This window comes from Enhydra lutris, unplaced genomic scaffold (assembly GCF_002288905.1).
Source record: "Enhydra lutris kenyoni isolate GAN:26980312 unplaced genomic scaffold, ASM228890v2 scaffoldscaffold37, whole genome shotgun sequence".
Lineage (NCBI taxonomy): Eukaryota > Metazoa > Chordata > Mammalia > Carnivora > Mustelidae > Enhydra > Enhydra lutris.
Genome location: NW_019154121.1, coordinates 16,153,360 through 16,171,521, shown reverse-complemented (window position 1 = coordinate 16,171,521; position 18,162 = coordinate 16,153,360). Strand labels below are relative to the sequence as shown.

General features: G+C 37.3%; 1 protein-coding gene across 5 annotated transcripts in view; it reads right to left on the bottom strand.

The window, feature by feature from the left end:
- LOC111154393 (discs large MAGUK scaffold protein 2) overlaps positions 1-18,162 on the bottom strand; it is a 1,367,735-nt gene that overhangs the window by 475,739 nt on the left and 873,834 nt on the right. For all 5 annotated transcript variants that reach the window (XM_022513932.1, XM_022513933.1, XM_022513930.1 and 2 more), the window contains one exon: positions 5,755-5,891. In XM_022513932.1, coding sequence (XP_022369640.1) covers positions 5,755-5,891 — 137 coding nt within the window. The remainder of the gene's footprint in view (positions 1-5,754; positions 5,892-18,162) is intronic.

The window sequence follows — 18,162 nt, the reverse complement described above, 5'->3', positions numbered from 1 at the left end:
GCATCTTAATTTTGAAATAAAAATAAGAGTCACTTTACACTGGTCAGAATGGCCAAAATTAACAAGACAGGAAGCAACAAGTGTTGGTGACGACGTGGAGAAAGGGGAACCTTCCTTCCACTGTTGATGGGAATGCGAGCTGGTACAGGTATTCTGGAAAACAGTGTGAAGTTTCCTGAAGATGCTAAAAATAGAGCTACCCTATGACCTAGCAATTGCACTACTAGATATTTACCCTAAAGATACCAGTGTAGGAAAAAGAAGGGGCACATGTACCCCAATGTTCATAGTAGTAGTGTCCACAATAGCCAGACTGTGGAAGGAGCAGAGATGCCCTTCAACAGATGAATGGATAAAGAAGATGTGGTTCTTATATACAATGGAGTATTACTCAGCCATCAGAAAGAATGAATACCTACCATTTGCATTAACATGGGTGAGAACTAGAGAGGGTTAGGCTAAGTGACATAGGTCAAGCAGAGAAAGGCAATTATCATACGGTTTCATTCACACCCAGAACATAAGGAATAGCATGGAGGACCGCAGGGGAAGGGAGGGAAAACTGAATGAAAAGAATCAGAGAGGGGGCCAAACCATGAGAGACTGTGGACTCAGGGAACCAAAGTGAGGGTTACAGAAGGGAGGGTGTCAGGAGATGGGGTAGCCAGGAGATGGGTATTAAGGAGGGACATGTTGTGATGAGCACTAGTTGTTATATGCAACTAATGAATTGTTAAACACTATATTAAAAACTAATGATGTACTATATGCTGGCTAACTAAACGTAATAAAAAAATTAAAAAATAAAATAAAAAGTCACTGTCACACAGCACATCGAGTCTACTCCCCTGAACACTAGTTCTAGGTGCTTTAAGCTCCTTTGCTCACTTTAAGCAAAGTGCTGCATAATGAAGTCTGAAGATTATAGTGTTCAAGTTAAATTAGTTCCTTGATTACAGAACTTCACTGACTCTTTAATATACTTAAGTTCATTGAGAATCTGTAAGAGAGGTGAGATACAGGTTGTAGAATTTCCCAAACTTAGTTGACCTTTTCATGTGACACAATAATGAGATTAATATTTTAAAACACACTTGGGAAACACTGATCTAAGGCACTGCTACCATGCTATAGAGGCCGAAACAGAAGACCAAAGATGTACATGACTTGCCCAAGGTCATTTAGGTCGACTTAATTCTGGTTGGCTGGCTGTGAGTCCACCGTCTTCCCACTTTGCTCAATGCCTTTCTTACCTTTCCCCTTGTCTACTCCTTCCCTTTAAGGAAATAAAAACACAGACTTATTCTCTGTAAAAATGTAAAAGCACTCTTACTGACAATGTTTTTCTTTCAAGGTCAAGCAAAAGTTATGAAAAAAGGAGACTAAGACTATAAACTTCCAATCACAATGCGATGGAAGTTTCAACAATTAACAGCTCACATCATTGCTGTAGAAAAGACAGTCAGATGAACCTGGATTCAAATTTTCTGGTATTGTGCAGAAAAAAGATGAAGAAAATGATCACTTCTCCATAATATATCATCTTGATAGGGCTTAATAAAAACCAGTGCGTAAAAATATATGAATGAATTTAAAAATTATTAATACTGTTAACTTCTGACCATCTGTCTCAAGAAATCAAAGGCCAGGAGTTACTGTATTTAGTATGAGATCACAAGACTAACCACTGGTATAGTCATAAAAATCAGATGTCATTGGCATTTGACAAAATAAAAAAACAAAATTCTAGTGAATGATAAGTGCCAAGCAGTAGGAGAATTAAATATATATATATATATATATATATATATATATATATATAATTTTGGTAAAGAGAACAAATACCATGCATCTGAGCACACGAGGAAACATCAGAGAGGACTGACATTAAAGTCGTTTTATTTGAAACGCTAAGAGTCTTAGTGCAGAAGTGATAGGTAGAGTAATTTTTTCCTTATTATAGAATAAATGTAAAGGTCAGATGCAACAATATTGCCTGTGGTTTTAAAAGTGGGGGAATAACATTCTAAGGAATCAAAAGTTTTCTTAAAAGGGTAATCTATTTAGAGAAGATAAGTGGCTGTGTGGTAAAACTGACTTCAAGAGTGAGAGAAAATGTGTAAAACATCTTAAAGGCTGAGAAGTTAAAAAAAGTGGCAAGATGTAAGTTTTCAAACAAATGTAGAATTAATCTTTACCTTTCTGTCTCCAAGGGACAGAGCTGTGAATAAAGCAAGAAATGTATAGGGAAATGTGTTTTGGTATAATTTTAAGAAAAGCAAATCTAAGGATAGCTAGGATCTAATGGGTAGTTTCCAGGAGGCATTAAATTCTCCACCCTTCGTGTGTTCTTGCAGAGGTGAGGGACTACTTCACGTTGTTTTTCTGTGGATTCTGATGTACCAAATGAGTTGGAATAAGATAACATGTAAGAGAGATACTTTTCAATTCTGAGTTATAAGAAGTACTTAGGGGGGAAAAAAGGACCCAACATATATGGTATAAGGAAATTAACAGAGTTTCATTTTAGGCCAGTTTGCTTACAGAACTATGAATGAATAACATATGGGAGAAATTTTCCTAAGGAGTGAGAGGAGGGAGTGGTGCAAATTGCTTTAGAAAGGAGAATAGCTATTTGGAGAAAAATATACAGTGTGGTACAGCTGGTAAATCACGAAATCTAAATTATTTGTACTTCCTTTGGGGGAGGAGAGTGGAAGAGGAGAAAGATAAAGATGATGTGAATGTAGGGTAATAAAGAGAAAAGGAAGTGGAAAGGAATGACAGAAGGAGAGCATTAATAAATATTGTTGGGTTGAAGCAGGATAATTGGTCCTTCGGGGTGGCTTCCGTGATATATTTTTTTTTTATTCTTTTCTTCAGCATTATTTTTCTTTCAGAATATTATAAAATGAATCATTTACTTTCATTTCCAGATTTAGTTTGGCAGTTGCCTTGGAAGTACTAATTATGTTTTCCTTACATAAGAGAGGAGAGACCTATTATTGTTGAAGGTTCCTTTTTTTTTTTTTTAAACAGGCTTTAAAACTCAAAATAGTTAAAGATTATGTCTCAGCTATTTTTGAAATCATTACATGTACAATGAATATCAAGAAAATGGTAATGGAACAATAGCGTGGTGCCTGGATAATCCTTTGACAGAATTATTTAGACTTTGAGGGTTTTGTTTATTTAATTTTTTTAAAGAATTTTAAAATAAAGCTAGGAATTTAAACAGAACTTCAAGCAATCAACACACAACATCTAGCTTGATATTACAACAGCAGCAGCTAAAGAAATGGCAAAAGAGTAATCTACAACCAACCTTTACAGAACAATGAGTCAAAGGTCAAATGTGACAGCCATTAATTTAGAATGAAAATGTCCTCTTCAGCTTTTTCAAATTTCATGCAATGTAAAAGATGGATATCATGGTGTATTTTATTCCTAAGTCAACTAACAATAAAGTCTATATTCTTGAGAGACGTTGTTAGATCTTATACCTCAATAATACTTTTCTGGTTCAGAAGACACAAGATTATGAAAAACCAACTTTTACATCAAAGGCAAAATAAAAATTCAGAAAACACAAAAAACAGCCAACAACAACAAGAAAATGCAGAATGTCTCAAGAATGAAAATAGTAGTTCTCTTGCATAGTATAGGGTCTACTGCTAATAAAAGCATACTGCATACTTAAAATTTACCAAAAGGGTAGATCTTATGTTAAGTGTTCTCACCACACACAAGCACAAAATAATAAAAACAATAACAATAGGGGTGAGAAGAAACTTTGGAAAATGATGAATATATTTATAGCCTTAATAATGGTGATGGTTTCTTGGGTATATATTTAATACCCAAACCCATGGAGCTCTATGTATTAAATATGTAAAGCTGCTTATATGTCAACTATACTACAGTAAAATGGTAGAAAGAAAGAAAGAGAAAAACTTCAGGTGGTAAAGAAGCCCACACTCTTCATTGCTACTTTGACCGAAGTCATAAATGTCACATTTTTTGCCCATCCAGTATGATCATAAATTTTCTCCTGACAGAGTTACTTCCTGAGTAGTGGTTATTGCCTTGGACATCATAGGTGTTCATTAGATTACTTTCTAAATAAAGGAATGAATGAATGAATGGTAACTAAAAAAATGAAGTAAAGAATCGACTGGCAAATTCTAGACACAAATGCAAGATCATGCTTGGTGCTTATAAGCCTCAGTTCCTGGATTTGAAATCCAGTTCTGTCTACTGTTAACTATATCACTGTGGCCAAGTTAATAAACCTCTCTATACCTCAGTTCCTCTTTGCTTATATAAAACAGCTTGTTGTGAGAAATAAATTCATTACAAAAAAGCACTTTTAAAAATACATGGAATGTAGCAAATGCCGAATAAATATTAGTTATCAAGATTATTATAAAGGTTTATTTAGGTAATTCAATACCAAGATCATTGACAACTATGAAACTAGATGAATGGGACCAAGGACAAGCTGTCTAAAGCCCAGGGAAGTGGGCACAATGCACTGAGGTTCAACCTCTGAAGCTTGCACATGTCACAGAAATTACTATTCTGTTGAGAATATAAATTGACCTTTTCCAAACACTTCTCACTTGTGCTACAGATAATGCCTCCTTGCAGAGATTAGAGGTCATGTTCTACAAGGGCAGACATAATATACTTCTCTTGAGAGCTCTCTTTTATTAATTTTCATTATTTATTATCCTGTAGGTTTGATATAAAATAGTAAATAGAGATGAAGTAGTTTTATTAAGTGCAATTCCAAATTTGTACAGCTTATGTCATGCCTTAATTTTGCTCTAGTTTATCCTAGAACTCCATGGCTTAGGAAGGGCAGCCATGTGTTGGTGCTAGTCATTGCTCAGGGTCCTGAAGCATGTAGGCAGCTGGTAAATAAAATAGCCTTAACCCTATCTGATGGCGGTGGGGGGAAGGATCCATTTACACATGTGACAGAACTTAGATTATGAATTCTGGTAAATCAGGGACTGTTTATACTGTCTTCACTGGTTGAACAAGGGACCACAGGGAGACACAGAAATGTACGTATCAAAAAACCAGAGAACCCTTTGTTATGCAAAGCCCACCTTACTAACAGCAGGCAAGTAACACTCTCTTGGGTTAATAGGTTACCTTGGAAAAATAACAATCTGTGTCTTGTTCTATCTGTGAAAACTAGTGAAAATTCAGATTTGTTTTTAAGATGTCAACAAACAGATACGATTGTACACGAACTTCCGAAATCTCCTACCACAAAATCTGCTCCTCCTTTTTTTCCATTTCTGCCCGTGATCCCTGTTAGGAATTTAATGGCTGAAGTTCCACCACCTGACTATACTTGCAGAAAGATTCTTTAGGCGGTAATTAAAGTTATTAATTTAATGAGTTAAGGGTGAAGCCCTAATCCAATGGGACCGACCGGTGGCCTCAATAAGAAGAGAGAGACCTCTTTCTCGCAGCCCAAGCACAGGTGGAAGGCCATGTGAGGACACAACAATAATATGGTTGACTGCAAGCCAGGAAGAGAGATCTCACCAGGAACTGAATGAGAAAGAACCTTGACCTTGAACTTCCCAGCTTCCAGAACTCCGAGAAAATAAATTTTTGTTGTGTAAGCCATCTATTCTATGGTATTTTGTTATGACAGCCTGAACTGAGACAGTCATACCCTGGAAAACAAGAGCTTTATAAATACACACATAGTTTTGCATGAGTCACACTTACCATTAGCAGTCTGTCTCCTACTTGCAACCTTCCATCTTTTTGTGCAGCTCCTCCATCTATAATTTTAGTTACATAAATGCTGTTGTCTCCAGGAATGTGCTGGTTCCCCACACCTCCTGCAATACTGAAGCCTAAACCTATGGGAAACAAAAAGAAAAGCTTTGTTGTTGTTGTTTTTTAAGAAAATGCAATTAGCCATATTTAAGCAGTCTAAAAAAAATTAATCCTCAGTTTATTACAACAGTAATAATTAAAAGTAATGATTCTACTTCAGTCGATTTTGTTAACTATTTGAAGGTTTGTTGATTAATGCTAATGAGGCAAAGCTCTTGAAGTCAAGCCCATGTGGCCATTAGTTTTGTTATATTTCAAGACTGTCCACCTAACTGTTGTTGCTCCCTACTAATTAGCAGATAATGGGTGATTGGCCAAATGGGGATCTGGCAAAAGGATGCGGAAGAATCCTCAGTGAGGCAGGCAAAGCACAAGTTCAGCCCTGCTCATGTGGAATTGATGAGCTTGTCTTTGTTGTTATTCTCCTAGCACAGAGAAGAATTGCAAATCATTTGGGTAGAGACCTAGATACTCTTGACATTTCTGGATTAAAAGTACAGCTGTTAGAAAATTCCACAAATTCTCAGACAAGAGCCACAAGGAAGATACATGAGATATTTATGTAATAATTTCAGAGAAGGCAAAAAGAAACTAGATGCTTGTCCTTGTTTTTTTCTCTGGCCACCTTGTCATATTTTCATATTCACACATATTAAGTGCTAGTGAGGTAGTAACACATGAGAAATGAATCGTCCCTGTACACAGTCTAAAGACACAAGAAATAGTATTTTACCTTTTATAACAAATCACAGAATGTCAAATTTTAAACATGGAAATTTTCTATTTTGAGAGACAAATTTATACTGTACTATAGCTTACAAAACTTTGTTTATATTAAACTATGGAAGGATAAGAAGTTATTAAAAATCATTATGGGGGCACTTTCAAAGAATGAGTGATAGACTCTTTTGCGTGAAAAAATAAAAAGGTCATTTTCAGGATATGATTGAATACACATTTGATATAATACCTGTAGCCTATATATTCATTGAACTTCAAAACTATAATTATTATCATACAAATTATTCAGAAAGATAAATATAAATCAAAGAATTTGTACTAAAGGCATAGGAAATTTCTATGACTTACTTAGCTGAAGAAAATTTTTTTTAAAACAAACCATCCACTATGTTATCTTGTATTTTTGGAAAAAAAAAAAAGTACCTGTTTTGTGATAAAACAATCACAAAAATTTTTGGCACTTTATATGACAATAATGAAAAACACTTAAAAAAGCTCCATTTCATATGCTTTTATTGATTAAATATTGAATGGGGCTTTTAATGGCATAAGTGATTAGATAATGGAAAAATAATGGCATAGTAAATTATAAAGTTACACCTCTGAAATTACATTTGAAATTAAATAATTTTTCTGTTAAATTAACTATAATAGTTGTTAAAAATGCAAAATGGATTTAAATTGCTAGGGCAATTAAAATAATTGTTATCTAATATTCCACTAAAGTGGGTAATTATTCTTTATTGATGTTTTGACATCCCATAGATCTATAAATGTATCTATCTGCCTCAAATTTAAAGAATTTGTTTATCGAGCAAAAGATGACCAAGAGTAAATAAAATGCTCCCAATTGGCTTTTCCTATGAAATTTATGATGCATATCAGCTCATGCTTTTCAAAACTGTTATTTTACATTTATATATGATTATAGGGGAATTAAAAAAATACATTTACAAAAGTTTCATACCCACATGCTAGGATCAATCTACTGCATTTATAATAGTATAGAAGTCATTCCAAACTGTGGAAAGAAAAGGTTAAAACAAATCCAGGGACTCTGATTTACATCCACTATAATAATAGTAAATGCCACAGACTGACTGAGTTACAGAAGAGCTAAGGAAACAAATTACCACTGTAAATAAGGTTAAGTCCAAAAAAGGGAATAACTATGTAGTTGACATTTGAAGTTGAAGACTGTACCAAGACAATGAAATCACTATACTATACACATAAATATATTAGCTATAAAGGAAATAATTTTTTCCCCGGAGATTAGGTTAAAAACTAGTGACTCTGCTCAAGGTGAAACAAGCTATTTTTAGTAAGAACCTTCTGAGGGTACAGAATTGAAAATTGTCCCTGATTTCTCTTTGATGGAACATGGATACATTGAAAAGTAATCAGCATTTAATCAACACTCAGCCATAATTTAACATAAGTAAATATGTAGCTTATCTCTACAGCTAGAACACAAATTTACTTATAGGTGGGAGCATCCATCTGTGTTGTAAGACTAAATCTGTTCTCATTCATTCATTCATTCACTCATGTATCCATCCATTCAACAAATATCTCTTGAGTACCTATTACGAATCATATAACCAGTTGTTGTCAACTGTGGTCAATATAATGTAAAAGAATTGACCAAAACACTACAGAAATACAAGTGAGTGTGATTGAACCTGGCTGAGGCAATGTTCTAAGCCCAGACAGTGCCATTGATTTTGGGAAGACTACTCAATGAAGACAAATGTGGGCTAGAACTACTGGGCAATCCAAAATGATCAGTTTGGAGGCACTACGTATTCTCCGGATATATTTTGTTAAAGCAGGGGTGGGCTGCATACATTCTAGGACCACTCTATTCCCTTATTATGTAATATTCCCCCTCTTCATTCCATTTGAGACACAGCTGCAGTCTTGGTACTTCTAGAACACAGTGGACATACTCCCACCTTAGGGCATTTAATCTAGCTGTTTCCTCTATCTGGAATTTCCATCCTTCAGGGTTTTGTTCAAATCTTAATTTCTCTAGGAGCCTGAATCTGACTTCCTTTCAAACACTGTCTCCTAACCATACATCCCATTTCCTTATCCCAAGCTACTTTTCATTTTACCTTAGCACTTATTTCCTGTTAACATATAAGTCACCCATGTATTTTATTTTTTTATTGTCTCTTTGATGAAAATATGAAGTCCATGATATCAGGGATTTGTGTCATTTTCTGCTGTGCAACAGAACAAGGCCAGTCATATAATGACCTCCTAATTATTCAAGGGATGAATGAACAATGAATGAACAAATGAATTTAAGAGGATGGAGAAAGTCACAGATCTCTGAGAAAACTTCTCCTTAAAGAGGAAGCTTGAGGTTTAATGAATGAGGGGCTGCTGAAAAAGTGAGCACTGTTAGTTGGAGTGACTAACTGGATGAGGCATTACTGGCCTTGGGTCAACTCTGATCTCTGTCCTCAGTCTGCGCAGAGATTATGCCAACCACTGGGCAGCAACGGGGCTAAAGCAGAGTCAGCTTCACGCCCTGGTTCCTCCATCTACTGACTCTGTCATTTGGAGCCACAATTGTCTCATCTGTGATAAGGGAGTAAGTATATCCATGTTCTATAGTAATTGGCACATACCAGATGCTTGATAAGTAAGAATTCTCTGCTGTCAGTAAGCTCTCAAGTTATCTTGAGAAACCAATACCTAAACATCTTGACATGATTTAACCCGCTAGAATGAGTCCTATAATGTTATGTTAGCCTAGAGGGGAGCATGACTTCCTCTGAGGAGAAGAATCAACAGAAGGTTTAGCACTAGGGCTGAGTCTTGAAGGTTAAGCTAGAATTGATAACAGGGAAAGCACCTTTCAAACCAACACATCCTCCGGATTCCCGGTGACTAAAAGACTGAAGAGTCAGCTGCCCTGACTTACATTACACGATGCTCATAAAATCCCAGCTTCACCAGGCTGGAAATTCGGACAGAAATGCTTGGCAAACACTCAAAACATGTACTTATGATAAACCAGAATGGTCCTCAATGGGATAAATACGATGAGTATTACGATTTAAAGGTAAGAAGCCTTACAAATAACAAAAACACTGCTTTTATGGAAGTGACCAATTTAGAGAACTGATCACCATTTTGAAAAGAAGTGTTTATGAATAAGAAATGGCCTGGCGAGCTCTCCGCCCCCTCCTCCCAAACTCAGCTCAGCAGGGAGTCTGCTTATCTTTCTCTCTCTGCCTGTCCCCCCTTGCCTGGCCTGCTCTCTTGCTTTCTCTCAAATAAATAATCTTAAAAAGAAAAGAAAGGGGCGCCTGGGTGGCTCAGTGGGTTAAAGCCTCTGCCTTCAGCTCAGGTCATGATCCCAGGGTCCTGGAATCGAGCCCTGCATCGGGCTCTCTGCTCGGCAGGGAGCCTGCTTCCCCTTCTCCCTGCCTGCCTCTCTGCCTACTTGTGATCTCTCTCTCTGTCAAATAAATAAATAAAATCTTAAAAAAAAAAAAAAAAAAGAAAAGAAAAGAAAAAAGAGAAGAGAAGAGAAGAGAGGCCCTGGGGGTGGAGGTGGGAGGAAGAAATGGCTCTGGACCATAAGGTGATGGCAGACTAATCAATTATAAAACACAGTGAAAAGAGTTGGTGGGTCTCAGCAAAAACACTGACCCTAATATGACCTACTGTAGAATGTTGACTATTAAGAATAGTCCTAAACATGTCTATGCAGTACCAGTAAGAAACAAAGCTGACACAGAAAAATATAAATACTAAAATTGCAAAGGGAAGTAAAATCAGTGGCTGTTTCGGTATCCTAGTAAGAAAAACAAAACACAAAACAAAACAAAAAACAGGTGAAAATTAAACACCTAATTCCTGAAGCAATTAAAAACTGATGTGTTTGACAAACATGTGACGAGCAAACAATTTCAGGATTAGATCTATTGCACAAAGCTGGGTTCCTCTTTCTGTATTTCTTGCATATCCCCAAACTGAAATTTCTCAGGTAAACACAGAACATGCAGGCATAAGGAAAGGAATGTCTGAACCTTGTTAAAACCTTTAAGCTTTTTCCACACAAAACCTTTTCTTCATCCTATAAAATAGAACAGGAGAAGGAACAGATCACAGTTCACCCTTTCCCCTTGTTGCCTGCCTATGGTGAGGAGAAGGTGTTACTGAGAGATGAGGAAATAAAAGCAAAAAATCTTGGCAGCATAGACTGATACTGTGCTTGAGAAGCTCGGAATAAAAACTCAAATGCTTAAGAGTCGTATGATTACAATGTTCCCATATATTTTTTGTGGGTGTAAAGAACAAAGCCCCATGATGTCTTATAACCATTCAATAATGGTTCAATTTCATTTTATGTGACTTTCCTAAGAGAACACATTTGGGGTTTCTCCAAACAATTTGCTAATATTAAGCAGGCTGCTTCTGTCAGAGTTGATCTAGGATCCGCGAGGTAAGGCGTTTTCTACTTTACAGAAAACACTAGTGGTATTCTCTACATTCTGACTACATGTTTTTACTACAGGAACCAGAATCCAGCCCAACCCCTGGCCAGCCCTGTTTTAGAAAACACCCACTGGTGCAGGCAATTTAACCTCATGTAAATGCATTTCAGTTAAAAAAAACAACACACAAAACTTTACCTTTGAGTCTGGCCCACACAGAGAGCTGACTGACATCTCTTCCTCTCCAGACAGAAAATTTTGCTTAAAAAACACCAGAAATGCGCTTTTCGTTTTAACTTGAAAGACTAATTAATCTCACAGGGCACTGTTGGTATAGTTAATTAAAAGCCAAAACTTTATTTACTTACCCTCTGGATTCTCCCTGGGTCCAAAAGACAAAGTTTGGGGTTTAAAGAAGGGGTTCATTTTAAAATTCCCATGGCACTGTGTGCCCAGGTGGCTCAGTCAGTCAGGGATCCCATTCTTGCTTCAGGCTCAGGTCTTACCTCAGGGTCAGGAGTTTGAGCCCTGAGGCAGGTTCTCTGCTCAGCATGGAGTCCGCGGGAGATTATCCCTTGACCTCTGCCCCCCCACCCCCCTCACGTGCTCATGCATGCTCTCTAACTAACTAAATAAGTAAATAAAATCTTAAAAAAAAAAAAAAATTCCCACAGCCCTAGCTAAGCATGCTCAATCCTAAAACTCTCTCATGGTGGCACCTGGGTAATGCAGTCTTTTGAGCGATTCACTTGGTTTCCTCTCTGGTCCTGGTCAGGGTGTGATGGGTGGGATGGAGCCCCAAATTGGGCTCTGTACTCCACACAGAGTTTGCTTGGACTCTCTCTCTGCTCCTCCCCCTACTCTCTCTCTCAAATAAATAAATCTTTAAAAAAAGAAAAAAATAATGTCTCCCAGATCACCCAATTAACTTATCACAGTCAATGTTCACAAACTTTTTCTCAATGTACCTCGTAATACCCACTCATTCTTTTAACACATCACTTTAATGACTATTTTATTGTAAAAATTCTCTGTCTTATAGCTTTCTTCATTCATTTTTTTCTAAGCCTAAACCTTCCCTTCCACTCCAGAACTTCACTCATTATTTCTTTTCTTCCCTCTCTAAAATATTAAATCTCTTACCTTCAATGCTTTTCTTCTCTGGCTCTGACCATGCCTCTGTCCTATCCTGAAAATATCTTTTTTTGAACTTGTCCCAGCCTTTTCTCTCTTAAGAGCCGAAGCTTTTAAACAGTTACCTATGGTTAATGTTAACCTTAAAAATAAGACTGCCAGTTATTTTATCAGCAAAAAGTGAGCTTACTTGGCAACAGAAGAAAATTACAATTTGGAACAAGCAAGCTATAGTAAAATTATAGGCAATACTGGACAGCAAAGAAGAGGAGCACTCTTTTATGGAGGAAAAGAGAAAGTTGGAAAGGCTGTTATAAACAAAAAGTCTACTCCAGTAAACTGGGAGTATAGTGGCTTTTTACTGGCTGAGTTGCGAGTCTCTCACTGGCTGGGCTGTTGTCAGGGTAAAGAGGGAAACATTTATTGCTTCTACTGGGGTGGTAAAGTAGTAGCTGAAGTCCTAAGGACTCGCAAGGTATGTCTTTCCTATTGGGTCTGCAATTGACCGTAACAGATAGGGCATGAGAGAGCTCCCCTTCTGTCTTCCCAACTCTAATTTAGTGGTTTTCCTTTATATCGTTTCACATTACTATCTTCTCATCCCACACTCCTTTCTCAATCTTTACCTATCTTGCTCCATATACCACAATTTCACGTGGCATCTGCTGAGTTCAGTTATGTCCCATCAAAAGATTTGCTAAGCTCCTAAGCTCTGGTGCCTTTGAATGTGACTTTATTTGGAAACAGGGTCTTTGAAGATACAATCAATTTAAGATGGGGTTATTCTGAATATACTTTTCTAGTAAGAAGAGAAAATTTAGGCATAGAAACACAGGCACACAGGGAATAGTGCAGGTGACAACAAAGGCAGAGGTTGTGGTGATGCAGTTAGAAAGCAAAAAATGCCAAGGATTGCCAGCAACCGCCAAACATTAAAAGAGAGACATGAAACAAACATTCAGAGCTCTCCAAAAGGAACAAATCTTGCTGACACCAGACTTCCAGGCTCCAGAACTTTGAGAGAATAAATTTCTGTTGTTTCAAGCCACACAGTTTGTGGTCATCTGTTACAGCGGCCACAGTAAACTAAAACAGCATCCAGTCTTTATGGTCGGAGTGTTTGCCTACATGTCTCTCATTCTTTCCAATGGAAATCTTTTGTATGTATGTATGTATGAATGTATGTACATATGTATGTAGGTTGTCCTCTCCTACAATGAACATGAGTGAGGTAACTATGTACCATTTCCAGCAGGCAAAGAGCCCAGCCAGTCATCCAGAATTTCCGCCTGGGTGGCTCAGTCATTATGCGTCTGCCTTCAGCTCAGGTCATGCTCTCAGAGCCCTGGGATCGAGGCCTGAGTTGGGCTCCCTCCTCAGCAGGAAGCTTCCTTCTCCCTCTCCCACTCCCCCTGTTTGTGTTCTCTCTCTCTCTCGCAGTCTTTCTCTCTCTCTCTGTCAAATAAATAAATAAATATAATCTTAAAATTAAAAAAAAAAAAAAGGCCTGCAAAATTCTGATGGGCCTTTGCTCTTTCTGTATTACATAGAACATTACTACTGCTTTTTCATTGCTACACGCACATTAGACTGCCCTGTTTCTTCTTTATTTCTCTTGCTACTTCTCTTGTTTTATTTAACTTTGTTTGATGGCTCTAAAACACTGATTCTCAGAATGAGATCCTCACACCAGTGGTATTAACATGTGGGAGCTTGCTGGATTTACAAAATTTGGGGCCCATGGCAGATATCCTAAACCAGAAACACCAGGGATGCATGCTAACTTTGATGGCCATTTCTCTAGAATCGTAGTTATTCTCCAAAGCATACTCCACAGAATCTTATTCTATCTACAATCTCTTTCTCATGGAGAATCCATTTCTTGTTTCAATTATCACTGCTAGGTTGATAAATATCTACACTTCCTGTAGTACCTCCATCACTGTTGGGAGCTGATTTGTCACCTTCAACTCAAAAGCTTGAAAGAATGCACTTATAACCTCCCTTCGAAACTGGCCTCCTTTCCTATCTTCTGTGTTTTTAATGAGATTAATATTTCAGATTAAACTAGAAGCTCTTTAATGTTTGATCACACTTATTCACCACCAGATCCTAGGGATTCTTACGATATCTGGCAGAGAGTTATCGGAAGATTTTTTTTTTGTAATAAAGTATAATATAGTAGTTGTTATTATGTTTTATCAGAAGCCACTGTGAATATAAATATAAATGTAAATGTAAAACTCCCTCTCTATGGCTAGTTCAGTAAATCAAGTGTTTAGCTAATCGTGCCTGCTTTATTCTTTATTGTAGAAGTCTCATGACCACATTCCCTGATTCCCATTTTTCCCTACCTGATTCTCCAATCTGCTTGGCAAATATTTTCCAGGTTATTTTTTCCCTGAAATTCTATGTTGCTCTGTTATTTGAAATTGTCCATCACTGGTTATTTTCTATAAGAATTCTACATACCCTTTTCTCACTATTTCTTACTTCTCTTCTACTAAGCTTCCCCCCATGCAAGCTGATCTTCCTATAGTGTTTGTTTGTTTTTATTGTTAAGCCTATTCCCCACATATGGAATGCCTTTCCAACCTTAATTTTCAAGAACACTCAAGTCTTTGACAACTCAAACCCATTACAGTAGTTCATTTCTAAGCCGAACTCCAGTAAAACCAATGATCTGTATCAGCCTTTCCACTTCCATTTAAATAGAATGAGCTAACTCATTCAACACACACTTACTGATTACTCATGTGCCAAGCACTAGTCCAAACATGGTGGTCACATGAGTGAATCAGAGATCTATGGTTCTTTTCTAGTGGAGGGTTGAACAAGAAAAGAGACAATAAAACCCAGCGGTAAGTGTTGATAGGAGAGGAACAAGGCCTGTAGGCACACAGAGGTGGGTTGCCTATCTTGGGCTGGGGAGGGGTGTCAGAGAAGACTAACTGTAGGTTCTGAGACCTGGAGGATGAAAGTGACCCAGAGTTAAAAAAAAAAAAGATTTGGGGGAGAGAACATCTCTGCAGAGGGAAACATGCATTCAAGGACCCAGAGTTAAAGAAAACATGGCCTATTTGAGAAACTGAAAATAGCTCAGGTGAAAGCAAAGTAGTCTTGGGCAAAATACAAGCTCTGGGGAGAAACTGTAACTTTGGTTCTCACCAATGTACACTCAGCACCTGAACTGAACTTAATAAATAGTTTGGGATAAATTAATGACTAGAGACAACAGGACACTTCTCCACTGAATTAGAAGGGAAGAAGAAAAGGATGATGTAAAGGTTAAGATTACAGGTTTAAAGGCAGGACACTAAAGGAGTTCTCATCTTCAATTTACTCTGATAACAAGAAATTGGGGTTTATTAGTCAAGAAGGAAGGAAGTAGTGAGGTTAGAGATTTGAAGAAAGTACAGAAATTTGAAATGGCTCTTCTAAAAAATAGAAGGAATAATTGATTAGAGAAATACAGAAAAGTTGCAAGGAACTGCTGATTGTCTAGTTAGGGTTGAGTTACTATGAATTAATGATCGCACTATTTTAACGCATATATTTTTTCCTTTAGCAATTCTTAGCAGTCTGAATATAAGCACAGAAAGTGTAAGCAGTTAGATTAAATAACTTTACAAAATAATCTTTTTTGTGCATTGATCTTCTCTCTCCAACTAAATTATATGATCCTAGAAAGCAGGAGTTATATAAAATATACCATGTTGAGCATAGGTCTGGCATATAGTAATTGCACAATAAATCATTTAATGACTGACTTGTTCAAAGACCAATGATTACATGGCATAGGTATATTTTTAAATGTAAAGCCTCTCACATTAACAGCTTTAGCTCAAGAAAAAAAGAGGTACCAGAATAATTCATATTGAGCATTTTTAGCATGCTAACAACCGTGTTGTATGCTAAAGAATTAATGGAGAGTACATCAGTGTCTATTGTGTTTAAAGGAACAATGAAAAAATAAAAATGAGAGACATATTTACTCTTTATTAACTCCAAGAATGATCAGCACCAACTTGCTTTCATCCTTACAAATGAAATAACCTGCTCCGATCACAGCTGACTGCTCATGGGATGGTATGACAGAATGCAATTAGATGCTTTCTTACTGGTTTACAGTCTGTTTTATCGTACTTGAAATGGAATATCCTAATGCTCCCATCATTGAAATATAACCTAAATGTTAGGGGCATTACCTCTACCTATCAACTATATCTGTCTGTGTGGTTTTCCCAGGTTAATTCTAGCTGCCACTGCAAACCAAGGTCATTAACATTGACCTCTGAATAAAAGTCACCAAAATAACAGATTATTTAAGAGCTGTGAAAATTATCTCACATGTTGAAGATTGATGGGAATGTCCCAGCTGGCAGGGTTGTTGCTGGGGAAAGCAGACTGAAAATCTGAAGGGTAACTGGATGGGTCTTATATTTCCATCTATGAAGTCTTTTATCCAGTAGCCCTTTCTCTGCGAAGTCCTTCCTAATCCCCACCCCTTTAATTAAAAGTAAGCTCTCTTCAAGACCATAGATAATATTATCTTCCAATGACACTTTCCATATTGAATTAGAGTATAGTTATTTATAGGAAGTTTTTATATTTATTTTATTATTATTATTACTATTATTATTTTTGTTTTTATTTTATTTTTATTTTTCTAAAAGATTTTATTTATTTATTTGACAGAGATCACAAGTAGGCAGAGAGGCAGGCAGAGAGAGAGGAGGAAGCAGGCTCCCTGCCGAGCAGAGAGCCCGATATGGGGCTCAATCCCAGGACCCTGAGATCATGACCTGAGACGAAGGCAGAGGCTTTAACCCGCTAAGCCACCCAGGCGCCCGATTTTATTATTATTTTTTAAAGATTTTATTTATTTATTTTAGAGAGAGAGACAGAGGTAGTGATGAAGAGCAGGAGCAGGGAGGAGAGGGGAAAAGCAGGTTTCCTGCTGAGGGGGCAGTCCGAAGTAGGGTTCAATCCCAGGACCCTGGGATCATGACCTGAGCCAAAGGCAGATGCTTAACCCAGGCACTCTGTAAGCTTTGATATTTTTAACAGAGAATAGCTGATGTAACACGGACACCAACCAACCAGAGAAGGTATCTGCCATAAGCAAGTGCTGTGGTACTTATCACCTGTCAGCTCTGGTATAAAAGAATTTTCATTTCCCACCCACATTTGACAGTTACCATTTTGATGGTAGAGAGAATAATATTGCTTTTATTTATATTTTTCCAGGCATGTTATAAATAAAGTAGATACTCCAAAGCTAATGTTTAAAATCAATTAGTGAGGGGCACCTGGGTGGCTCAGTTGGTTGAGCGACTGCCTTAGGCTCAGGTCATGATCCCGGAGTCCCAGAATCAAGTCCCGCATGAGGCTCCCAGCTCCATGGGGAGTCTGCTTCTCCTTCTGACCTTCTTCCCTCTCATGCTCTCTCTCACTCTCAAATAAGTAAGTAAATAAGTAAAATTTTTTAAAAAAGTCAACCTTAAAAAAAATAAAATCAATTAGTGAATTAAATAAAGATCACTGAATCCTTTTTTCCATAAAAATACTTTAATAAACTATGCAGGAAAGGGTTCAGGCTGATAAAATAAACTGGTGAATTATTTGGTTCATTCTGAACTGAAAAAATTCAGTTCCAACCTGTTTGAGTTTTCTAGGGCTGCCGGAATGAAGTGCTACACACTATGTGACTTAACAGATATTTATTGTCTGACAACGCTGCAGGCCGGAAGTGAAGATCAAGGCATCAGCAGGGGCAATTCCTCTTGAGGGCTATGGAGAAAAATCTGCTTCCTGGCTCTCTCCTAGCTACTGGTGGTTTGTTGGCGATCTTTGGCATTCCTTTGCTTGTGGATACATCCCCTAAATCTGTCTTCTTCTTCACATGAGGTTCCCCTGTGTGTATGTCTCTGTGTCCAACTTTCCTCTTTTTATAAGG